This window comes from Colius striatus, chromosome 15 (assembly GCF_028858725.1).
Source record: "Colius striatus isolate bColStr4 chromosome 15, bColStr4.1.hap1, whole genome shotgun sequence".
Taxonomy (NCBI): domain Eukaryota; kingdom Metazoa; phylum Chordata; class Aves; order Coliiformes; family Coliidae; genus Colius; species Colius striatus.
This window is the reverse complement of record NC_084773.1, coordinates 11,830,987-11,849,648: the sequence shown is the minus strand read 5'-3', so window position 1 is coordinate 11,849,648 and position 18,662 is coordinate 11,830,987. Positions and strand designations below refer to the sequence as shown.

Genomic DNA, 18,662 nt, shown 5'->3' with positions numbered 1-18,662 from the left:
TTTTTTTTTTAAATGAATGGGGTGTATGAGCACCCAGGCAGGAGTTTTTAAGGATACAGGGTTTTTTCTGTATCCCAGGAATAGTCCTAATGAGATGAGTGACTCATTCACTGTTTCTAGCATAGATGATTATGAGCCTGATTTCTCTACAGCCAATAAGTTGTTTTGTTTGGTAGGCTTTTTTTTTTTTCTCCAACCAACTTCAAAGGACTTCAAGCCAATAAAAGAGGCTGAGTAATTCTTGGGTAAGGAACTCACTGTAAAGTGTCAGGACCACCCCTTCTGGCTTTACTATATATTATAATTTCCACATAGCACAGTGTAGATTTTGTTATTTTTTTAAGTAGAGAGGAAATCACACTTACTATAATTTTGTTAGACACGTTGGCATTGGTATTTGCCTATATAACACAACTGACAACTACATGAACGTTAGTCTTGTCTATTCCTAACATCTAGATCTAGGTATCATGCAAGCCTCACCATTTAAGTTCAGCCCTTGCTGCCATTAGAGTTTTTGCATTGCATTAGTATCCAGATAGATACTGTCTGAGTTTAAGGCTAAGATCTCATCTCTAAAGTGGCAAAGAAGTTTTGATTCAATACCTGCAGGAAACTAAATCAATGGGACATAGTGATGCAGAGTAGAACTAAAGGACAAGACTTGTATTTCCGTCACGTAAACTCACAAGGATCTGATATATTGAGGGAACTTCTTGCCAGTGCTGACGTAGTCTGTTCTGTTCTACTTCTCAGGAGAACTGCAGAATTTCTTTTTGCCTTAGACCTGAAGGTCTTTTTTTTCTGTCCATAAGACCTGGCATGACTGAGGTAGAAGAGGGGCAACTTGCACATACTCCCTGTCCCAGATCTGAGATAACACAGTAGTAAACTAATTCTCCTCCTCCTTATTCCTTAATATATTAGTTTGTAGATTAGAGTAAGAAAGACAAACCCTTAACAAGAAATGAGTTATCAGAGACGGCCTACTAAAACCACAATAAATCTTTTGCTGCTCTGATTTATTACAAGCAAAAGTCCCACTCTTCCATACACATGTTGAAAAACGGTAACCTGAGAATGCTACCTGTATTATTTAGAAGACTGGGAAGAAGATGGAATATATAGCCTTGAAAATATACTGCTAGGAATAATCATAGGTGAGTGGCAGGGAAACTGAGTTGTTGACTTGAAAGACCATTTCTAGCTGTTATTGCTATGATCCTGGGAATTTATTTGCTTTACATTGATCATGTGCTTAAATATATTGCTAATTTGTAACAAATTCAGTATTTTCTTTCTTGCGCACTTATGACTGAGCATTTCAGACACTGATTTGCAATTCATAATAGACATCTGTAAGGCATTGAATAGAGGGAAAGACTTATTTCCTTTGTGTCAAATCTTGCCTTTTATTCATCCAGGGATTCTTGCTAGTACATAAGGCTTTGCTGTTGGAAGAGGGGTTTACTCGTTCCACGTCTGTCTGTAGAGTTTCATTCTTACATGCTAGCAGAGAATTTGGCTCCTTGATTTTCTATTTTCAAAATACATTGAGTGGAATTTTCCTTTAAAAATATTTATCCCACTACAAAAGCACCATTTGATTCAATGATCCTGTTATGTAAAGCACGTGCTAGTTTTACGGACCTGGGATGGAGTGCATAATTATTTTCAGTGAGAGAATTTGGTAAAGTTTATAAAGTATCTGACTCTACCAATGTTATCTGTCCAATGTTATGTTTGTGCAAGAAAATGTACCAAGTCTATCCAAATACTACTCATAAAAATGAAGTACTTATGACAAACATTGCTTAAAAAAATCAGTAAGGAAACTAAAAGCTGGCAGAGGGTTGAAAGATCTATTGTCGTGACGCTGAGCGCCAGTGTTTGCACAAATAGTGTAAGAGGGATGTGGCAAGAGAAATGTGTGATTTTTACACCCGTTGATTTTCTGGTCTGACAGGTCGCCAGACGCTGCTGGTCGGGCAATGACTATGCTTATGAAACAATCTGCCAAACAATGAAAGAGAATGCCACGTTGAAGGTCACTCTCCCTCACAAGGTGGTGGATGAGAACATCTTGGAGCAAGCTCTGAAATGTTAGTTATATTCCTAGTGCAATGTTGTCCTGGCAGATACAATTAAAGTTGCTTCCTTGATATCCTATTTTGCTCTCTGGACAAATGATAAAAGCCTTGCAAATGTCTCTGTGAGGGGTTTGTTTTTCTTCCCCTTCTTTCCTCTGTGACAGGTCTACTGATGTCAGGAACTGGCTTTTCACTAGCAAACTTGGAACAAAGTTTGTAATAAGAAACTATGCATTGTAAGGAAAGGAACTATAATTTTCTCTCTGAAAATTAAATGGGGAAGAACACATTTATTCCCGATAATTTATAAAATTGAATTGAATAGAAAGCTACAGAAAATCTAGATCCTTAGTTCTGGCTGCTATTTTTTAATGAAAAATCATCAGCTGCTCACTGATTTGAGTGTGAATGGTGCAACTAGTAAAGCACTGTAACAAAACGATGACGTAGACTTTCTTTCTGAAATAAAACAGAACTGATGCGAAACAAACTAAAGCACCAAAGGTAAGACGGTGTGGACTTCCTTCGCACAAGTTGATTATAAAGTAAAATAGACGTAGAAAGGTCTAATTGGTCTCCTTATTCTTCCTGAGAAGAGCTAAGAAGACACAGAATCAAGTGTGTCTAGATGCAACTCAGAGAATGTATGTTTTTCACCTGAACCTATTCTTTCATGTTAACAATAACTGGTTGAAGTATTTTGTTCTGATCAGCTGTGATCCTGGACCAAAAACTGATGCTTACTTTTAAGCCCTTATATGCACACATATATTTACAGAAATATATTTTATATACACATCTATCTATATGTGTGTGTGCCCAAAATTATCTAGCATGTCCCATGCTAAGTATGGCCCTTGCATATGAGTCTCATCCATACACAAGTACAGAGCATCAGCAATCCCTCCCCAGTGCACAGGGGGTACTGGACAGGCTTTAGCCTGTCACAGTCTCCTTGGCACTTTGTCTGTTATCCCTTGGAAGGGAAAGGGGTTACATATGTAAACCTGTGTTGGCTGCTGCAGATGTGGTGAGGACTGTGGGACTCGAGACTGTACAACTGTTAGACCTTGTGGTACTTGCCAGGTGAGCACACACTGCAACTCTGTATTGCATCTGGTGTCAAGTAAAGGCAACTGGTTATTTTGAATGGCAAATCAGTTCTTTACTCTGTTCACGTACTGTATACATCTCCAGATGAATAGTAAGAGTCTGGCATCTGCTTCTAACTAAACCTTCTGCAAAGTGCAATCTGCAGTTGATGGGAATTGCTTTATATTATGGAAAAAACCTCCCACATTGCCAAGTTAGATGACTGAGATGTGAGTAGTTGTCAGCCAGATTTGACAGCCTTTGCTTTAACATATGTAATGCATTACCTATGTTATTAACCATGCTGGACTGGGTCCAAAGTTAGAATCTTGTTATTATACAAAACCACTCTAGTGTCCGTCACCCAAAAGCATTAGGGTACTGCTTTGTCAAAATGATCAGAAAAATACACTGGTGTTTCTGTACTAATGTCAAGCTACTCCATAGACTCATCTTAATTCTGACTTGGAAATCCATAGAAATGTAATGTGCAAGAAGTATTTATTATTAATTCTTTACCTTTGTATTGTTTAGTACTGGAATGCCTGACAGTATGTTCACCTTCACAACCCTGACATACAAAAGGAACCTTATTTTCATTCTTGTAGCTTCACTGACCAGAGGACATCACCCTGCAAGTATACCTGTGTTTAATGCCACTCCATTCCCTGAGAGTTTATCACTCTGGAATACCTGAAGGGAGACATAGACCTGAAGAGATGAGTGCTACATGTGCTACAAGTCAAAATTCAGATTATGAAATCTTTATTAATAAGGCAGCATGAGTAGAAGCAAAATGGGTTACAGAAAGGCAGTGAACTGATGAGCAGTTGGTCACATTTATGACTATGCACTTTAATTACGTAGTTATGTGTATACATTTAAATCTATTTTGTTCTTAGAACCATTTATCTCAAACACTTAACAAATGCAAACTGTGTTTTCCAGTACTGAGAGGGCACAAGGGAACAGTAACCTGTTACTGCCTGGGATGAAATACCAAGTGGTTTCCAGAATTCAGAAACCATGAACACACCCACTGCGAGGATTCTCTTTCTTAGCTCTGTCCTCTCTTTGTTTGCAGAGAGGCTGGGACTGTGCATGGGCTGTTGTTCTTTGGGGATGCTGATGTCATTTTTAGGTAGCTGATCTCACTGCTGGACAAACCCAATACAGGGAGAACAGTCTTCAAGACATGGATCTGTAGGTGTTGCAATAGATTAGGTCCAGACAGTAGATGTAGAGCTAATGAATTTCTGTAGTGATGTCTCAAGATTGCTACAGGCTGAAGCATCTTTCCTGTGAATGTTTGTATCTTAATGCTTTGTCACAAAAAGCTTGTGTCTGATTACAGAGAGAGAAAAGAGCTTGGTGACAAAGGATAATTAATGCAATACACTCATATGTCTGTAACTATTGAGGTTTTTACAGGTATAAAACTTGTCACACGAGAGAGCTGTTGGCTCTCCTCGTTAGGGTCTTGTTGAGTCTCCTCAGGCTGTGGCAAACGTAAGGGATTTGTGGCTTGATTTCTTTTTTTCCTCCTTTTCTCCTTCAGGTTTTACATCTTTATTAGAGATGCACTTATGTGTCAAGCAAAAAGCTCCTGAGCAGGCTTTTCCAAGCAATATGAAGGAAAGTACTAGAAACATCAGGATCAGGAGGTGCAACCAAGAACGGGAATGCAAGACCCACACCCAGTGACAGGCAGCAGGGTAAGGGGAGATATTAGAGGTACCCAGGGAGTTCAGACTGCACAGACGTCTTGTGAAGGTGTGTAGTGAAATTCTGGGTGTACCTTTATGCTCTATGGCATGAAGTACCAGCTTCCCTGGAGCTGCATGTACCTGGCCTGCAATATTCCCTCCTTACTGATGGAGATTCCATGCTAAATTGCTCAGTGAAAAGCAGAAATAATTTGCCCAGTGGAAGGACCACAGCACCATCTACTGGGACTGCCAACCCGTCCCGCAGCAGGAGCAGCCTCCTGTAATTTCTATAGCCAATACAGGATAATTTTCACCTTTCCTTAAGTATGGGAGAGTCAGAAGACAGCTGAACTTTTTCCCAAAGACAACTTTGCACAGCAGTGAAAAAAAACAACCCAAACACAAACCAGTTTGTGTTTACTCTAGGACTTTTTTTGTATAGGATCAAGTAGCTCTCTTTGTGTCCTTTTTCCTTCCCTGTAGCCTATTCCTTTCTGCCTGGCTCTCCTTATTGCCCTCCCTTGTTTAGGCCAACCTTCCCTCGAGGGAGTCTGTCTGGGGTGAGACAGGTACTCGCCACATTTGGGACAGGGCCTCTGCAGCCTCTGGTTCATAATGCTGATGGTGCACAGGATATTTTGCTAAAGCAATTACCTACTGCAACTTTCCAAGTGTGACTGCAAGGTGAGAATTGCTCAGCTCTGGCACAGCTTCTTCCTTGCTGCTACCAGGAATAAATATACAGGCATAATCCCTCAAATGGAAACAATTCCCACAGTGCCGATCTGGCTATGGAGTGGAATTAACCGAACAAGCTGCTGTGCAGCAGCTCGCTGGTGTACAATAGCACCCAGGTCAGCCTTCCTCCCAGGAGACGCCAGGCCGAGGGGGGCGAGTGGCCCCGGGCCACCCTTGCCCGTCCGCCGGTGCCCGGGCTCCGCCCCGTCCGCAACTCCGCGCTCCGGGTTTCGCCGGCGCCTCCCGCGCCGCGTCCGCTCCGTGCCGCCGCGCTCCGGGTTTCCCCGCTGGCCCGCGCCGGCCCCGCCCCGCGGCTCCGGTTTCAGCCGCTGCTACAGGGACCCCCAAGATGGAAACGCAGGGGCTGCCCGCCGCGGAGGCGGCCCGGGCCCGGCCCGGCGCCCAACATGGCGGCCCCGCCGCGCCGCCCGCCGCCCCGCGCCGCCCGCCGCCGCCGCCCGACTGGGAGCCGGCGGCCCCCGCCGCCGCCGCCTCCTCCGCCGCCAGCACCGCCGCGTCGGGCCTCTACGTGAGCTTCCCGGTGCTGCTGGTGGAGGAGAAGCCGGAACCCGGCGTCAGCCCGGCGCCCAGCCCTTGCGCGCCGCCGGCGGGGCCCGCGCCCGACAACGATGGGCTCCTGCTCGTTTTCAACGTGGTGCGCGGCGCGGCCGAGGCCGGCTCGGGCGGCGGCGGCGAAGCGGGGCGCGCTCAGCCCGGCCCGCCGCCCGCGGAGCCGCCTGAGGAGGCCCCCGGCTCGGCTGCGCCGCCGCCGCCGCCTCCCCCGCCGCCGCCTCTGCCCCCCGCGGGCGGCGATGGCGGCGGCGCGGAGGACGGCTCCTTCTCGGGGACCATCACCATCAACAACCAGAGCCTGGTGGTGCGCATCGAGAACGGCGTCCTAACGCTGGGGCCCGGGGCCGAGCAGGCCGCGGGCGCCGCGCCGCCGCCACCCGCTCCGCCGCCGCCCCCCGCCGCCAGCCCCTCCGAGCCGCCGGGTGGGCCGCGGCCGCGCTCGCCGCCGGCCTTCCCCTGCCCGGAGCCGCGCTGCGGAGAGGCCTTTCCGCGCAAGCAGCAGCTGCGGCTGCACCGCCTCTCGGCGCACGGCGGCGGGGAGGACGGCCGGGGGGCGGCGGGGCCGCCGGCGGCGGCGCGACCCTTCGGTTGCCCGGTGCCGGGCTGCGCCTGGTCCTTCGCCACGGCCTACAAGCTGCGGCGGCACCTGCACTCGCACGACAAGCTGCGGCCTTTCGCCTGCGCGGCGCCGGGCTGCGCCAAGCGCTTCACCACCGTCTACAACCTGCGGGCCCACAGCCGCGCCCACGAGCAGGAGGCGGCGCACAAATGCGAGGCGTGCGGGCAGCGCTTCCCCAGCGCCGCCCGCCTCGCCGCCCACCGCCGCCGCAGCCACCTGGAGCCCGAGCGGCCCTACCGCTGTGACTTCCCCGGTAAGCCGCCTCTGGGGCTTGGTTCCCTACTCTTCCTTTCCAAAAAAGCACCTCGCCTGGGTAAGGAGAGGACTTCCTCCCCACTGCCCCTCCTTCCTCCCCGGCTCGCCCCCAGAATCTTGAGGAAAGCCCCTGCAGTAGGCCATCTCAGTTATCACCAGGGAGAAGTTGGGAGCTGGAGGATGCTGTGCCTTTTCTGGTCAGGTTACACGTGGCTTTGTGCTGCTCTGGTGAAACGCCTGAAGTTGCAGCACCAAGTCTTCAGTAGGATGCTTTAAATGGGGCTGTATGCGTTCCTATAGCCCACTTTGGCTAAGTAGTTGCATGTCTGGGACGAATGTAGTTTAGGGTTGCGCTCTCTTTTTGTTTTCTGTGGTTTCCAGCATGTAATAGCCTGGAAAAGGAAGGAGAATGAAATGTAATTCTTCTGATTCAATTTTGTATTAAGCTGATGACGGTTTCCCTTTTCTCCCCAGGCTGTGAAAGAACGTTTATAACAGTGAGTGCATTATTCTCCCATAATCGAGCCCACTTCAGAGAGCAAGAACAGTTCTCCTGTTCATTCCCTGGCTGTAACAAGCAGTATGACAAAGCCTGCCGACTGAAAATCCACATGAGGAGTCACACAGGTATTCATGAGGGTGACTTGTACCTGGGGAAGTACATGGAAGGTGATACACAAAGAGTGGACCTTGGTCTATTGAAGAAACTGGAAGTCACGAAGGGTGACAGGGTGACATGAGTTATTTGGAGTCAGTGAAAAACTTTGATACTTAGCCTCTTGGGGATAGGAGCCCACTGAGTGAGCTTGCTGAATACTAAGTACCTGTGGACATGCAAAGCTGTGGCTTCTGTGAACTCTTGTTCAGAAAAAAATGATCCTGACTCTATTCCTAAATTCATAGAGGTTCACAACATTGTGTAAATTGTAATCTTGATCAAAACAAACAGCTAAAAAACTCTCAGAACGTGGACATAGGTGTGTTCAGGTAAAATGTATGCACTAAGAAGACAAATTTCAACTCCTGTGAGCAGTCCTGGATTGCAAGGACCACTGCTGAGCTGAAATCCAGCCTTTTAATGTTTTGAAAACAATTATGTGTACTCTCTTCCGTGCTCTGTTTTACTGGGTTTGTTTGTGTGAGGTTTGTTTGTTTTCAGACTAACTACACATCCTTCACTGGTGTAAATGACCTGTAATCCCAGGTGTTGAAAACAGAAAACAAATCCCCAAGTCAGCTGTGTTACTGTTTTGAATAACGCTGTCATTGGCTACTGAAGCACTTCCACAGTAACTCAGATTTATATGAGATGGATTGATAATGACATGTGCTCCTTGATGGACAAAGATGCAAAGGCCTTAAAGAGGACTTGGATTATATGAGTACTCTGCAGTGAATTGCAGGAGAGAGTGGTTGAGTCTTCTTGTCTTAAATTAATTCAATTTCTGTAGCTTTTGAGATTTTCTATTGCAGTGTGTATTTCCACATTGTTAACATGTCTTCTGTTTGCTTAAGGTGAACGGCCTTTTATCTGTGACTTTGAAGGTTGTGGCTGGTCTTTCACCAGTATGTCCAAGCTGCTGAGACACAAAAGGTAGCCTTTTCTGATTACATTGCCTTAAGTCACATGCTGATTATTTCATTCTTTGTTTTTCTTCCGGTACTTGAGCAGAAGGAGATTTAATCATGTTAATGGCAATTTCTTTCCTTTGAAGGAAACATGAAGATGACAGGAGATTTATGTGCCCAGTAGAAGGCTGTGGAAAGTCCTTTACAAGAGCAGAACACTTGAAGGGACACAGTATAACTCACCTTGGTACAAAACCTTTTGAGTGTCCAGTAGAAGGTATTGTACAACTATTTTATGTTAACTGTTATTCATCCTGTGTATTGCCTGAAGGTTGTATGTTGCCTTTTCGCCAAATGCAAGCTTGTTGCATGATTGGAACAATTTAGAGTGAGTCTTTTAAGAGAAGCTGAAGAGGTAAAACCAAACAGAAGCTGTTGTGACTGAGTGAGTGATCATTCTCGAATGTATGGATTGCAGAGAAAATGTTGATTTGTGCTCCGACTTGATTTTTTTTTCTTTATGATGAGAAGGACTTCTTTAATCTGGAGAATCTTGCTTCTGATACTCAGTTTCTCCAGCTCAACTTTTTCACTTGATTCATTGGAAGTAGTGAAAAATAGTCTTGTGTAACACCTTAAAAGCAACATTTTACTGTTGTGGCAAGTCATCTCGAGTGTGCTCGATGGTTATGCTGGGGTAGACTGCTGGGATGGTGGATGGTCATTTGAGTGGTGTCTGTGGTCATACAAGAGTTTCCCTAATACTCTGCGGGTTTCTTGGCTACTGAAGTGATGGAGGTAATGTTCTCCAGGAGCAAAGGTTTTGATCTGGAATATTCTGCATTGTAAAGTAAAATATCTCTACTTGGTTTTTTTTTTAATGGTTTTGCCAGCAGTCATTGTAAAGAGTTTACATTTAAGATGTAGGGGAAGGTTGTGGGTTACACTGAATGATTTTAGAGTTTCTTGTTGTCAGAAACAGGCTGTTGAACTATCCTACCCACTGAGATGTCCTTGATGTAAACCAAAGAAATGCATGTTTGTCTTTTGATTCCTCTGAATGTATGCACAGATGCTGCAAAAAAAACCCAAAGGGAGTTCTGCAGAGCTACTCTGATTTGTTTTGTTAAGATACTAAATATAAACATCAAGTTGAAATTTGACAAAACTTGAAAGCTTTGTATATCTTCTTGCAGGCTGTTGTGCAAAATTTTCAGCGAGAAGTAGTCTGTACATCCACTCCAAAAAACATCTTCAGGATGTGGACTCATTAAAGACTCGTTGCCCTGTGTCAAGCTGTAATAAATTGTTCACTTCCAAACACAGTATGAAGACTCATATGGTCAAACAGCATAACTTCAGCCCAGGTAAAGTATTTGTTTTAAACTTTAGGAGAGTGCAGGGGGAAAAATGCAGTGTTTTATTAAGGGAGATATGTTGAAACCTGAGCCCCATTGATATGAATGGCAGAATCTTCACAAAGAGTTGAGTTAGTTTTCCTCTCTTAAATTTTCAGTGGGACCTGTAACTGAGTGTCAGAGAGGGAGACCTGATCTTGTCTTGTGTAAAACTGAGGAATTGCAGCTTTAAGTGAACTAGAGCTTGTCCTTGTCCATTCTGACTGTAAAATATGGGCAAGGACTAAAAGCACTTTGTTTTGCACTCTTTTTTCCGCTCTACAGCCTAATTTGGTCTGGACTGCCTTAGTGCTGTCTTTTGCTAAGTGCTTTTGCAACTGAAATTTCCTGGTAAAGAAGTGAACTTACTTGAGTGAGCTGCTTTTCCTTTCATGGAAGTTGGCAAGTGTTTTAATAGGCCGAGGATCTACAATTTTAAGCTTCCTTCTTTGATTGTTCATAATTTTCCTCCCAGAAAGATCTATCTTATAACCAAACTCTCCTCTTCCAGATCTCCTAACTCAACTCGAAGCAACAAGCTCCCTCACACCCAGCAGTGAACTCACTAGTCCGGGACAAAGCGATCTCAGCAATGTGGACCTAGTATCCCTCTTCTCCAACGTGTCCAGCAACAGTTCTGGAATCACAGCAGACATGGCACTGGTGAACTCTGGAATTGTCACCATCGATGTTGCTTCGGTGGGTTCAACGCTCGGAGGAAACCTGCCTGTCAGTACCAATTCCCTAAGCCAGGCAGTGGATCCCTTGATCCTGGTGGCTAGCAGCGATATGCAGCAGAGCCTGGACAGTTCTCTCTTGCTGGGAACCAGTGCAACAGTTCTACAGCAAAGCACTTTAAATTTAGATGATGTCCAGACTGTCAATGCAGAAGCCCTGGGTTCGCTGGCATCTCTGTCAGTGAGGAATTCCAGTCAGGATATGCACGGTCTGACATCCAGCAATAACTTAACAATGGACACAGCCACTTTGACTCCTTCCAGCAGCCTGGGCAGCGCCAATGTGCCCGAGTTACTCACACCGACGAAAGTTGACCGGAATTTGCTTCCCGTCTCGGACGTTGTCGGTCAACAAGAGGGCAGCAAAGTAGTGACACAGTTTGTCTTCTCCAACCCTCCAGGGAGCTACAGTGCACAGAAAGAAATGGATCTTGGCACAGTGACTGGCAGCTCATTTTTGGTATGTGGGAAATGGGACCCCTTTCTATGAGGTTTTGCATATCGTGCGTTTTGGGTTTTTTTTGATGAAGAATGTAGAATGTTATGTTGAATAGTGTGTTGTCAGCAGTGGAGTGATTCTGGAATCTGGTGAGGAGCATTAAGGGAGAACCTTTCAAAATAAGGGATTGAAAAATCAGCAGACATCTGTCTGAGGATGAAATGGAATTTACAAGAACGTGTGGTGTATCTTGTGCATTTTGTTCCAGGGAGTGGTTTGGGCTGGAGGAGTAACTGAAATGTTTTCCTCTGAGACCTCAGTCTCATTTTAAGTACTCTTTGACTTTTCTGCCCTGTGTTGCTGAAAACATAGCTTTTTATTTACATCACAAAGTATACATTTACATTGTTGAAATCTGAACACGTGGAGCTGGCTTTTTTGTGTGTGTGTTGAATTCAGGGAGGGAATTTATTTAAACTCTAATCAGAAGAGCATGAGAAACTAGAATTCAGCGTTTACAGTGTCAAAGACAATTACAGCTGAGAACTCATCCGTCTGTATTGTCTTGGTTTGTTTTTGCATTCAAAAAACTTTGCATCTCTTGGCTTTTTTTTTTTCCTTTTATTAGGAGAGCAGTGGGTCTGCAAGAACAGACTACAGAGCCATTCAGCTAGCCAAGAAAAGAAAACAAAAAGGGAATGGGAGCAGCACAGGTGAGAAGCCATTGATTTTGTTAAATTAACTAAATGCAATTATTTAGGGTCTTTGGCAGTGGAATGGGAGCAGATATCTGAGTACTTTGTTAAATATCCCCTTTGGTTTATTGCTAGTTAAAACAATTATGGATGTGGTGCACCATCTGTTACTCAGGATAGTCACATTCTGGAATATCAAATTCACAGTAAGTTTACAGAGAAACCTACACCATACATTTCATGATTGTTAACAAGACACTGTTCCTCCATCTATTCATTTACTTTTTCGTTTATTACTAAACAAACAAACAAAAAATTAAAGTCCCTTCACTTTCTGTTTTTCATGCTTTTGATCTTAACTAGTGGATTCTATTTTACTCTGTACAGACAATGAAAACATAGCTGGGTTTGATTTGCCCCTGTGTTTCCCTTGGTAACTGTGTATTTAGTGTTAGGGAATTTATTTCTCAGTTACCTAGAAATACTAAAGCTCTCTTCTTAAATTTTAGCCTTTTAGAGGATGCTTGTGCAGAGTGAGGCTTAGGTCATGATTTCGTATGTGTCCTCTTAAACTGTAATTTGATTCAGAGCTGTCTGATGCGAATTATACATCATTACTTTGTCAGATTAGATGTGATCTTGCTAGACTTGCATGAGCTCAGGTGTTTGAGCTGTGTTTACCCTTGGGGCTGGGGAGGAGTATCAGATATGTGTATATATAGTTTAGTTCTTCCTTGCTGTCTCTTAGACCTTCCACCTCTGAAAATCAAGGTGATCATTTTTAAGGTGAGTTAAGAAATTAGGTCTGATTGAGCACTGTTGTGTTTCTGTATTTGTAAAAGTCATACCTGCATAAATTTGGTCTGGTTCAGCGAATCATCACTTGGAAGGATAACTGCTTCATGGAGCTAGTTGTAAATGTGTTTGTATTACCAGACCTTTGCATGTGTCATCCAACACCTTGGACATTATTTCAAAAAGAGGCTTAGTCTGCATGTCTCCTAAAATGACCTAGTAGTCCACTTTTCAGCAGCTGTTGCCTTAATGCTACTGTGTGCTTCTCAAAGTGCTCTGAAGGGTCTTGTATTTCTAATTGGTTTAACTAGATTGAATGGACACTATAGAGGGAAGTTGAGTGTTTAAAAAGAAGTTATAAAAGTTTATATTTACTATAGATATAAACCCCAAAAACTTACCCTTACATTTATTTTGACTTAGTTTTCAGTTTATGATACAAGCAGCTGGTTTGTCCTGTTTTAAACTGGAAAACACTTAGAGCTGTGATAGTTCTACTTCTGTGGCCTTTTGTACTCAACAGTCCTTGAAATCTTTCTGGAAATAAATGAGCTCTTTTTACAGTTTGGAATAAGGATGTACATGGCTCCTCAGGAAATGAGTTGCACAATTAAAAATAGAAAATACAATTCTACTTCCTAATTCCTTTCTGTAACTCCACAAATATGCTGATATTTCTGTACTACCTCAGGGGTGAGCCCTAAGCTTAGCAGTTTGTGATGTGGTTTTAATGACATTCATGTAAAAGGATGCTCAGTCAGCAGCTGGAGATCATCAGCTGATTGCTGTCTGGCCTTTTGGCAGTTATCAGATGGTGCTTAATTATATTGCACTGTTCCAGGCGTTTGCTGTGTAGTGTAAATAACTGCAGAAAATTAAAAATACTAGCAGGAAACTGACAAATTGCTTTTGACCATCTGAATATTCAATTTCCTCTCTTTTAGGGGCATCTGGCTCTGGTCAGAGGAAAAGCAAAGGCGGTAAAGTAAGCCCCACCAGCTTTTCATCATCCACTCCTGGCAGTCGACTGGGTGGCAACATAGTTCTGCCAAATGGAGGGCTGACAATAAGGGACCCTGCCACTGGAGCCCAGTATGTGCAAATTCAGCTTCTTCAGGTAAATGCCTGGGAGGAAAGACATGTTCACTTTCTCTGTTACTCAAACTGGCACATTTATGGAAGAACCTGAGCTCAGGTAGTACTGCCCCTAGATGGGATCTTGAGGTCTGCAGTAGGTACCACATCCATTAGGGCACTTGCCTGCAACAAGCACTTTCTTGGGAAGCTTGTGTGAAACTGATTTTGGAGACACGTAGAAATGCTTGAAAGCAGGGCTGGTTCAGTCATAAAACTGCTGGGGGCACAAACAGATGCACTATGGAAATGAGTAATGTGTTTTCACTTGACTTAGTACTAATATTGATTCCAGCCTGGCACATACGAGCACTATAACTGTGGGAACATCCTGTTCAGCTGCTTAGGCTTGGTACACCTAATGCAGGAAATGGGAGAAGGAAAAAATATGCTGTGTTCCTATCCCAAAGTGTTAAATTCCTGTCATAAAGTATGGGGTAATGTTTCTTGCAAAGGGGAGGAATTACTAGCATGCATTAACATAGGACGTTGCACAGGAGTTTGACTTTTACCTCCAATCTTTGTCAACACTTCCCCCCAAATTCTTATATTTACTCCACTTCTCTCTCATTAACAAGGTAAATAAGACTGACATAAAAAGATACTCATATATAAATGTTAGTAATAATAAATACATATACTAAAAATACTTAATAATCAATGTGGGCTGATCAGTGGAGCATGGTGGTTAATATGTTTTTGGCCAGCTGTGTATCTGTATAGTATCCAGAGAAGAGGGTAAGTTCTTCCCACTTCATTCCTAACATCATGTAGTATGGAAGGAGCTATGGGCAGGGTTCTCCATCTCTCTGATTGCTTTAGGGGTGTAAATGTTTGCAACTTTTCTGTGAAGATTCAGCTTCACACAGTGTGATGAAACTTGCTGAGTGTTCCTGAGTGTTAATGTTTGTTAGAAGATGAACCATTTCTTGTTTTTCAGATCTTGCCAATTTTCTGAGTTGGTTATGATAGGCTGATACTGTACACTGAGATGTGTTCAGATTTAAGTGATAGTTGTCTCTCCACGTGTCTTTGTGGATCTGGGCCTTACTAGTACTGTGCAGTAGCTTTAGCAGGTTTTTGAAGATGGTGAGGCTGAGTCAAATTTGCCATATTGTACTGAGATGCTTGAGACTCTTGTAATGGCATCATGTTTCTGGATTCACAGGATGATTCCCCGGGAGAGGGAGATTTGCCCTTTCAGCTGAGCTCTCAGTCCTCCTCGTCACATTCTCAGCTTACAGTGGATTTACCCGTTCACATACTTCAGGTACAGCGTGTTAGAGCTCTTGAGTTTACTGCCTAGCTTGAAAGTGAAGATAGTTTACTGTGAACACTCTGGTGTTCTGCCTAATGAAAAATACCTTGCTTTCCATTGGGAGTTTAATTTCACTTAGAAGAAGTTGTAAGCAGAGAGCCGCACTGCAAGATTTATCTTGCATATGTTACCAGCCTTTGACGTGTCATAGGTGGTGGTTTTTCTTCTTCTATTACCAGGTAATGAATAACTAAAAGTTTCTCATTTATTACTGAAGATCTCCATCAACTATTAAGTGGATGAATAAGGAGGATCAGAATTTGTATGTGAGGCAACAGGAAGGTTGGGAAGTGGGAAATAAAATCTTGAGCCTAGATTTCAGAGAGGTGTCTGTATGGGAATGGCAGTTAAATGAAAATGTCTGCTCCATTCTACAGTCCTTGGTTTCATTACTTGCCCCTGTTAACTACTGAATGTCTGTGTAGTTTGAATGTGGAGAGCTTCATACAGCTTCTTGTGCTCCAGTAAACTGCATGTCGGTGGGTAGGAGCAGCAGTGAGTGGTTAGTGTGTCCATAAATCACATTTTCTACTTCACTAGGTGGGGCTTTGATTTAGGTAAACTTTACAATACAGTTATTCTTGCCAAGTGTGCTTCTCCTGGGTAGAAAATTAAGCTGTTGTATTTCAGAGCAGCAGCTTACTGTGGTAAACCTAGAAATACAAGAAGAGTACTATGATCATTGACCACAGTAGAGAGTTAGTAGAGGAAAGGCAGAGAGTCAGTGATTTTAGATTTATCTCCATTAGTAGTGCTCACCTAGGGTGTTCCAAAGAAAACCTTAGCAGCACTGTTTGAGTGAGTCCCTAAAAGCAGGGAAGGTTTTGGTTTCCTCTAAACCATTCAAAACATTTCTCTGCTGTTGGATAAATGTCAAGGTAATCTTACTGATAAGCATTCAAAGCATCCAGAGGTGAAAGTACTGAACTCTTCATGCTGTCTGTTTGCTTTAACAGGAACCACACAATTCCACTGAAGATGATGCAGGTTCTGATAACTCTCAGTTCACTGGGAGCACAATAAACTTACAGGATCTGGAATGACCATTAATAAGAACAGTTGCTTGGAAACCAACTGGGCAATCATGTCACGACAGAGGGAGAGAACTGTGTGGGTCTTCTTCCAAGGAAAATAAGCAAAGTAGGAGTACTGGGTTTCTGGTTGCACTCTTTGCAATTTGCTAAGGACAGTTGCAGTGGAAAGACTTTCTTAAAAAATGTAACTCCCACTTGATGTGCCTGTGTAAGATACCCTGTCTGCCTGGTGGCTGGGAGAGACTGAGGCAGACTGCTGTACAGTGTTGTTTCAGGGAGAAGTATTGTATTAAACTTCAAACTGAGGTAATATTTTACTGTTTTCACAAGAAAGCAAGTATTCTACAGCTAACAAGTACAAATTTATAATCCTGCCTACAACAGTTAAAAATTTCCATTGGCCTCTTGCTGGAGCCAGTGGCATTGAGGAATTAAGAGCTAAAATTTGCAAGAGTTTTCCACACACACACGAAAAATAATTGTTCTGGCCCCTGTGTTTTGGCAGAAAACCGGAATAAAGTGTCACATGTAACAAAATTAATGTCCTATGCCATGGAAATGAGATGCTCCAGAATCTTTGTTTTAGAAAGCTAGATTCTAAATGTTAACTTAGCTGTGAATCAGTTTGTAGCTCATGTTGAGTTTCTCCCTTTCCTTGCTCCTATGTCCCAAATACTTTGCTGAATTCTTCCAGCAAAACTTGAAAAAGGAAACTGCAATAGAACTGTCTCACTGTAAGTGATTAGCTAAGAGTCCAGCAGTATCTGAGAGCTTTGGTTTATCTTTGTGTTCCCTTTTTGGGGAGAAATGTTGACCGTCATGTAAATTTAAGCACCTTGATTTTTGTCTCATCTATAAACTGCTGCCAAGTTACCTGTAAACTGGCCACTCCCTTTTTGTTTGGGGTTGTTTTTTTTTCACCTGAACACTGTTACCACTTGTTCTTTGTTGATATCCCACCGTGTCACGTGCACGTGGAGCTTCCGTCTGGTTTACGGAGTATGCAGTTGTCAGAGTATTTTATGAGGGGAATTGTTACCTAGGAAGCTTTGCCCCACTGAAAAACTGCAGTTTCTCCTGGGGGCAGGGGGAGAGGTTGTATGTACTGTACTTTTATCTGGATTGCAGACACCTACATAAATATAGGGTCGAATAGGAAAAACAAACCGCCTTTGGTTACATTTTACGGTAGTAATTTAAATGTTTCTTATAGTGATGTACTGAATGCCTATAAAGTTCTGTATAGGAGTTTGACAAAAGGGTGTATGTACTGTTTTTTCTTCTCCATGAGGGGCGTGTGTATGCACGTATGTGTATTCTTTTGTACAGAAATAAGACACATCATGCAGGAGAACGTTGTGATCTTTCCAGTCTTGCACATATTTATTTATTTACAGTTCTACCGGTGTTGAATTCTCACGAGGTCGTTCAGAAATGCTTTTATTTCCTGTGCCTTTTGAACTGTGGATGTGTCCAGATAAATGCTTTTTTCTTTTTCAGTTGGAGAATTGGGTAGGGGGGAAAAAAAAAGCATACAGGTTACATTTGAGTTCAGCTCCGGATTTGTAGGCAGTGTTATATCCTCTGCTTGAACCAGTTTTCTTTTTCTACCTTTTAACTCTGAACATTGAGGTCTCTGTTCCTCTCATCCTGAGTTTATAGCTTATGTCTGGGGAATCTCCTCACCCTCTCAGGTTGGGTTTCCAAACAAAACTAACTGGTAGATGAGATCTTCTACCTGGTAGCTGTGACTGCAGCATGGAGTCCACTTCTGAGAGGTAGAAAGATTGAGGAGGAATCATGATGAAGGAACTCCTGGGTCTTGCTCTAGCAGTCACCACGCTCTCCCTCGGAAGCTGAGACGCCTCGAGCTCCCAATGCCTGCATTCTGCTCTCAAGGACCATACCAGTTCTTATCTATTAAAACGGCCAAGGAACACTCCATCTTTTTATGAGACTTGCAACCAAATCTTTCTACTTCTGAAAATGTACCTCACTCAGCTTTGTAAGTGAATGTAAAGTGCAAACCTCTTGGGGCCGAAAATTGGATCACTCGACTTCAACTCCATTGCTGGCAATGGATACCTGAAGAACTGCTGGTGCAAAAGGGTTAATAAAGCTTTTTTTATGGTCAGTTTGTCACTGGGTATTGTTCTTTGTATGGATGCATCTGACAGAAAGCTAATTGTGCAGCTTGATTTCTGCAGAACTCTTGGTTTTCCCTCGCTTGTACCTTCTCCCCACTGCTGGGGTGGAGTCTGTGTGAAACCCATCCTTTGGATTAAAGCATAGCCTTTGTTTTTTATAATCCTTCCACAGATTGGTGATTATAATAAATGCCTGGCAGGTGCCTGGATTAGTTGTGCCTTAGAGTTTGTTACCCAGGACTGCTATACGTTTCCTTAGTCAGACTTGTGCGGATTTGTGTCAAAAACTGAATGAGAGAAACAGTGTTGCTAGAAGGAGCC

At 43.5% G+C, this 18,662-nt stretch overlaps 2 protein-coding genes across 2 annotated transcripts in view; both read left to right on the top strand.

The window, feature by feature from the left end:
* Window positions 1-2,563, top strand: part of UROC1 (urocanate hydratase 1) — a 43,127-nt gene extending 40,564 nt beyond the window's left edge. The window contains exon 21 of the mRNA XM_062008205.1: window positions 1,967-2,563. Coding sequence (XP_061864189.1) covers window positions 1,967-2,107 — 141 coding nt within the window. The 3' untranslated portion in view covers window positions 2,108-2,563. The remainder of the gene's footprint in view (window positions 1-1,966) is intronic.
* A 3,415-nt stretch (window positions 2,564-5,978) lies between these two features.
* Window positions 5,979-18,331, top strand: ZXDC (ZXD family zinc finger C). The gene is made up of 10 exons (XM_010203968.2): window positions 5,979-7,074; window positions 7,551-7,703; window positions 8,592-8,670; window positions 8,792-8,922; window positions 9,842-10,012; window positions 10,554-11,239; window positions 11,847-11,931; window positions 13,653-13,825; window positions 15,011-15,112; window positions 16,117-18,331. Exons 1-10 carry the CDS (start codon window positions 5,979-5,981, stop codon window positions 16,201-16,203), a joined length of 2,763 nt encoding a protein of 920 aa, XP_010202270.2. The 3' UTR covers window positions 16,204-18,331.
* Window positions 18,332-18,662: the final 331 nt, after the last annotated feature.

Excerpts from the sequence above, each read along its gene's own strand:
- ZXDC (XM_010203968.2), top strand. The coding sequence starts at position 5,979 with ATGGAAACGCAGGGGCTGCCCGCCGCGGAGGCGGCCCGGGCCCGGCCC. Across the intron at positions 8,671-8,791 it reads AAGCTGCTGAGACACAAAAG|GAAACATGAAGATGACAGGA; the intron begins GTAGCCTTTTCT and ends TTTCCTTTGAAG. Across the intron at positions 15,113-16,116 it reads TACCCGTTCACATACTTCAG|GAACCACACAATTCCACTGA; the intron begins GTACAGCGTGTT and ends TTGCTTTAACAG.